Raw genomic sequence first — 6,338 nt, 5'->3', positions numbered from 1 at the left:
CTGCTGTAGCTACTTCACAGCTGTCCTATTGGTCACTATAATATGCAAATCTACCGTAGCTACTTCACAGTTGACCTATTGGTCACTATAATATGCAAATCTTGTCATGTTCGTGTGTGTAGGTGGCAGGAAAATCAGGCGCAGGAGAAACCAAGTTGGTTAATATGGAGTATTTAAATAAAAAAATAAAAATAACACAACCCACGTAACATCACATCACAAACAATCACCGACAAGGACATGAGGGGAAACAGAGGGTTAAATACACAACATGTAATTACTGGGATTGGAACCAGGTGTGTAGGAAAACAAGACAAAACCAATGGAAAATGAAAAACTGATCGATGATGGCTAGAAGACCGGTGACGCCGACCGCCGAACACCACCCGAACAAGGAGGGGCATCGACAGAAGTCGTGACAGTACCCCCCCCCCCCCCCGACGCGCGGCTCCAGCCGCGCTTCGTCACCGGCCTCGGGGACGACCCGGAGGACGAGGTGCAGGGCGATCCGGATGGAGATGATGGAACTCTCGAAGCAGGGAAGGATCTAACACATCCTCCACCGGAACCCCAGCATCTCTCCTCCGGACCATACCCCCGGACCGTACCCCCGGACTGTACCCCTAACAGTCCATGAGGTACTGAAGACCCCTCGCCCGACGTCTCGAATCCAGGATGGATAGAACGGAGTACGCCGGGACAATGCGTCTGCCTTAACGTTCTGGGAACCTGGTCTGTAAGAGAGGGTAAACACAAAACGGGTGAAAAACATGGCCCACCTTGCCTGGCGAAGATTCAGTCTCCTCGCTTCCCGGATGTACTCCAGATTGCGGTGGTCAGTCCAGATGAGAAAAGGGTGTTTAGCCCCCTCAAACCAATGTCTCCACGCCTTCAAAGCCTTGACGACAGCCAACAACTCCTGGTCCCCCATGTCATAGTTAGCGCTGCCGGGCTGAGCTTCCTCGAGAAGAAGGCACAGGGGCGGAGCTTCGGTGGCGTACCCGAGCGCTGAGAGAGTACAGCTCCTATCCCAGCCTCGGACGCGTCCACCTCCACTATGAATTGCAAAGACAGATCCGGATGAGCCAACACAGGAACTGAGGAAAACAGAGCCTTCAAAGCCCTGATCGATGATGGCTAGAAGACCGGAGACGTGCACCGCCCCGAACAAGGAGGGGCATCGACGTCGGCAGAAGTCGGAACAAATCTACTGTAGCTTGTGTCTGTTTAGTAACTTTGTCTGCTTAGTTAAATGAACAGACTCATAATGTAAAAGTGTAGTCCAGAAGGGAAACCTTCCAAATGCTTCTACACACAGGAGAGGACAAGTAGTCTTCAAGCTACTCATATCCCTCTCGGCTGCCCTGCTGCCCTGTCTGTCTGTCTGTCTGTCTGTCTGTCTGTCTGTCTGTCTGTCTGTCTGTCTGTCTGTCTGTCTGTCTGTCTGTCTGTCTGTCTGTCTGTCTGTCTGTCTGTCTGTCTGTCTGTCTGTGTGCCTGCCTGCCTGTCTGCCTGCCTGTCTGCCTGCCTGCCTGCCTGTCTGTGTGTCTCCCTGCCTGTCTGTCTGGAGGACAAAGGGATTGGCCAGGGATTAGATTTGCATTTCAGGGTTAGTTTAGTTGTACATATAATGTTGTCTTTGGTCCGATTCCAGACTTACCTGCTCCAAACACTTACACAAATGCAAACACGTGAACAGTGGACACAGACCTAAAAGCACACCAAAAAAAGACAGAGCAAGACACAAACGAACGTGGAATGCACACACACACACACACACACACACACACACACACACACACACACACACACACACACACACACACACACACACACTTTCAGACCATTCTGCGGGTTAGATTTGAGTTTATTCTGTCACGGTAGATGCTATTGGGTAGAGTTCCGTCTGAGACTCCAATAGACCCGGGGAGACGGAGGAAGAAGTGATCATCAGGAAGTCAAACCACAGAGAGCCAAAGCAAGGAGAACAAAGTCCTGTGTGGCTCCAGGCCTAACCCACAGGCATTCTGGGACACTAGGCTATATTTTACATGTTACGGGATCTCAGAGCAACAGCCAATCAGAACGCACGGCCATCAGTCTCATAATGACATGTTAGAAGGAGGACAAAACAGAGAGAGAGATCCATGGGATCCCTACAAAACCAGACAGATGTTGCTATGACACCAATATAACAGTTATATGACAGTTTATAACCTGCTGTGATGGGCCCTAACCACAGTTTATAACCCGATGTGATGGGCCCTAACCACAGTTTATAACCCGATGTGATGGGCCCTAACCAGACAGTTTATAACCTGGTGTGATGGTCCCTAACCAGACAGTTTATAACCTGATGTGATGGTCCCTAACCAGACAGTTTATAACCTGATGTGATGGTCCCTAACCAGACAGTTTATAACCTGGTGTGATGGTCCCTAACCAGACAGTTTATAACCTGGTGTGATGGTCCCTAACCAGACAGTTTATAACCTGATGTGATGGTCCCTAACCAGACAGTTTATAACCTGATGTGATGGTCCCTAACCAGACAGTTTATAACCTGGTGTGATGGTCCCTAACCAGACAGTTTATAACCTGATGTGATGGTCCCTAACCAGACAGTTTATAACCTGATGTGATGGTCCCTAACCAGACAGTTTATAACCTCGTGTGATGGTCCCTAACCAGACAGTTTATAACCTGATGTGATGGTCCCTAACCAGACAGTTTATAACCTGATGTGATGGTCCCTAACCAGACAGTTTATAACCTTATGTGATGGTCCCTAACCAGACAGTTTATAACCTGATGTGATGGTCCCTAACCAGACAGTTTATAACCTGATGTGATGGTCCCTAACCAGACAGTTTATAACCTGATGTGTTGGTCCCTAACCAGACAGTTTATAACCTGATGTGTTGGTCCCTAACCAGACAGTTTATAACCTGATGTGATGGTCCCTAACCAGACAGTTTATAACCTGATGTGATGGTCCCTAACCAGACAGTTTATAACCTGATGTGATGGTCCCTAACCAGACAGTTTATAACCTGATGTGATGGTCCCTAACCAGACAGTTTATAACCTGATGTGATGGTCCCTAACCAGACAGTTTATAACCTGCTGTGATGGGCCCTAACCACAGTTTATAACCCGATGTGATGGTCCCTAACCAGACAGTTTATAACCTGATGTGATGGTCCCTAACCAGACAGTTTATAACCTGATGTGATGGTCCCTAACCAGACAGTTTATAACCTGATGTGATGGTCCCTAACCAGACAGTTTATAACCTGATGTGATGGTCCCTAACCAGACTGACTATATTATTATAATCACATTGTGATGTATCATTTAGCCTACTATGTCTTCATCCTAAATGGCACCCTATTCCATAGTGCACTACTTTAGACCAGGGTCTATAGGGTAGTAGTGCACTACTTTAGACCAGGGTCTATAGGGTAGTAGTGCACTACTTTAGACCAGGGTCTATAGGGTAGTAGTGCACTACTTTAGACCAGGGTCTATAGGGTAGTAGTGCACTACTTTAGACCAGGGTCTATAGGGTAGTAGTGCACTACTTTAGACCATGGTCTATAGGGTAGTAGTGCACTACTTTAGACCAGGGTCTATAGGGTAGTAGTGCACTACTTTAGACCAGGGTCTATAGGGTAGTAGTGCACTACATTAGACCAGGGTTATAGGGTAGTAGTGCACTACTTTAGACCAGGGTCTATAGGGTACTAGTGCACTTCTTTAGACCAGGACCTATAGGGTAGTAGTGCACTACTTTAGACCAGGGTCTATAGGGTAGTAGTACACTACTTTAGACCAGGGTCTATAGGGTAGTAGTGCACTACTTTAGACCAGGATCTATAGGGTAGTAGTGCACTACTTTAGACCAGGGTCTATAGGGTAGTAGTGCACTACTTTAGACCAGGGTCTATAGGGTAGTAGTGCACTACTTTAGACCAGGGTCTATAGGGTAGTAGTGCACTACTTTAGACCAGGGTCTATAGGGTAGTAGTGCACTACTTTAGACCAGGGTCTATAGGGTAGTAGTGCACTACTTTAGACCAGAGCCCTATGGAACTCTACATTCTCAGAGAAAGGGTTCCAAAAAGGGTTCTTCAGCTGTCCCCTAGGAGAACCTTTTTGGTTCCTGATAGACCCTCTGTGGAAATGGTTCTACATGGAACTGAAAAGGGTTCTACCTGGAACTCAAAATAGTTATTCAAAAAGGGGTTCTCCTATGCAAACAGCTGAGTGTAACCGATGTGAAATGGCTTAGCTAGTTAGCGGTGGTGCGCGCTAATAGCGTTTCAAGTCAGGTGACGTCACTCGCTCTGAGACCTTGAAGTAGTTGTTCCCCTTTGCTCTGCAAAGGGCCGCGGCTTTTGTGGCGGGATGGGTAACGATGCTTCGGTGGGGTGGCTGTTGTCGATGTGTGCAGAGGGTCCCTGGTTCGAGCCCAGGTTGGGGCGAGGAGAGGGACGGAAGCTACACTGTTACATAAAGAACACCTTCAGGTTCTAGACAGCACTTCTAAGAGCGTATGACTTACTATTCAAAATGGATTCCCACGACTGGAAGCCTGATTTCTTAATAACTCAATTAAAAATAAAAAAAACGCTACAAATACAAACAACAAGTCAATGCATACTCCATGTGTCCGTGTGCAGACTACAGTAGGTAATCAGGATGTCAGTGTGTTCTCTCAGGGACATATGACGTTTGTTTTGTGGCTTTTAAAGATGGCCTCACTGTGGAATTACTTCTGGAAAACCACTCTGATGTATTGGACATGTGTGGTGTGACATGTCCCTCTCTCTCCCTGTGTGTGTGTGTGTGTGTGTGTGTGTGTGTGTGTGTGTGTGTGTGTGTGTGTGTGTGTGTGTGTGTGTGTGTGTGTGTGTGTGTGTGTGTGTGTGTGTGAGAGAGAAGCAAGGGCTTGCATAATCTCAAACACCTATATGAGTGTTTTAGACACCGACTCCACACCAGTGACCGTCAACGTTATTCAGTAATTTTTATTAATGAATGGGGTCTGAGCGCGCGTTCATCCGGATATATCGGGCTGGCTGAACGAAACTAAAGCCTCGCGCCCACCTGTCGCTGAGACACACGAATAGAAAACCCACCGGGCAACTAGTCATGCAGGAATACGATTAACCACTGTCTGCAGCTAAATATGCTGCAGTGGTGAGATACGTGGAGAGAACTAAACCGAGAGAGAGAGAGAGAGAGAGAGAGAGAGAGAGAGAGAGAGAGAGAGAGACAAATAAAGACAAACAAATACTTTTGAGTGTCTTTGACATCGGTGTTTAAATGTGTTGTAGCCTACCAAATATACTCGCCTGTCTGCAAAATCAAACTGCGTTCGCGGTTGATCTTTTAAAAAAAATAGCCCACCAGATAAAGTTTGTGACTGACTACGACATTGCCAAGTTTATATATATATGAATAAACAAAAAAACAACATTGAAATGCATTAATCCAGAATAAAATAGGTGTGGCAAAATGAAAACATGACAAACCTTATGCGGGGCTCTAAGTAGCCGGTGGACTCCTGCTATCTGATTGATAAGCGGGATATCCTCTCGGAACGTGTAGTGTGGCGGTCTGGTCGGCTCCGGGAAATTGGTGCTGTTGAATGGATCGGTATCGTCTAAGAACTGGACCCTGCAGACAAACGTAGCCATGATGTATCCATCCAAGAGGCTCCTCCGATGAGGGTGGGGTAACTAACCGAGGTTAACGATAAGACCCGTCGCCTAGCAAGGAGCACTGTCTCTCCTGCTTGCCTTGTAACAACACAACAACAACAACAACAGCAGGTTGCCAAGTTCGATCAGCTCTCTGGTTGGGTGGGCTACTATAAACAGACTTCGTGTGGGTGACTTCTCGTGAAGTCTGATTGGACCGGTATGAGAAACTGTTTCGGTTCGCTGGTTGGTTAGTGCGCCTATAGGGAGAACCGATTTGTCCTGTTACTCTGCCTTGGTACCGTGTCACTGCGGAGTCGCTGCTGGCTCACAGCAGGTGGCCAATGACACGAGAGGCAGGCAAGGTGCTGGAGAGAGAGAGAGAGAGAGAGAGAGAGAGAGAGAGAGAGAGAGAGAGAGAGAGAGAGAGAGAGAGTTAGAGAGAGAGAGAGAGAGAGAGAGAGAGAGAGAGAGAGAGAGAGAAAAGGTCAACCAGTGAAGAACAAACACCATTGTAAATTCAATCCATATGTTTGTTTATTTTCTATTTTGTACTCTATTTTGTACTATTTGCACATCATTACAACAGTGTACACATAATATGAGATGTGAAATATGTAATGTTTACTG

General features: G+C 46.9%; 1 protein-coding gene across 1 annotated transcript in view; it reads right to left on the bottom strand.

Annotated features, from left to right (window-relative positions):
- Positions 1 to 6,059, bottom strand: part of LOC106570731 (FH1/FH2 domain-containing protein 3) — a 189,568-nt gene extending 183,509 nt beyond the window's left edge. The window contains exon 1 of the mRNA XM_082970279.1: positions 5,541 to 6,059. Coding sequence (XP_082826405.1) covers positions 5,541 to 5,705 — 165 coding nt within the window. The 5' untranslated portion in view covers positions 5,706 to 6,059. The remainder of the gene's footprint in view (positions 1 to 5,540) is intronic.
- Between the last annotated feature and the right edge of the window lie 279 nt (positions 6,060 to 6,338).

Source organism: Salmo salar, chromosome 27 (assembly GCF_965601325.2).
Source record: "Salmo salar chromosome 27, fSalSal1, whole genome shotgun sequence".
Classification (NCBI taxonomy): domain Eukaryota; kingdom Metazoa; phylum Chordata; class Actinopteri; order Salmoniformes; family Salmonidae; genus Salmo; species Salmo salar.
This window is presented reverse-complemented; position numbering and strand designations above follow the sequence as displayed.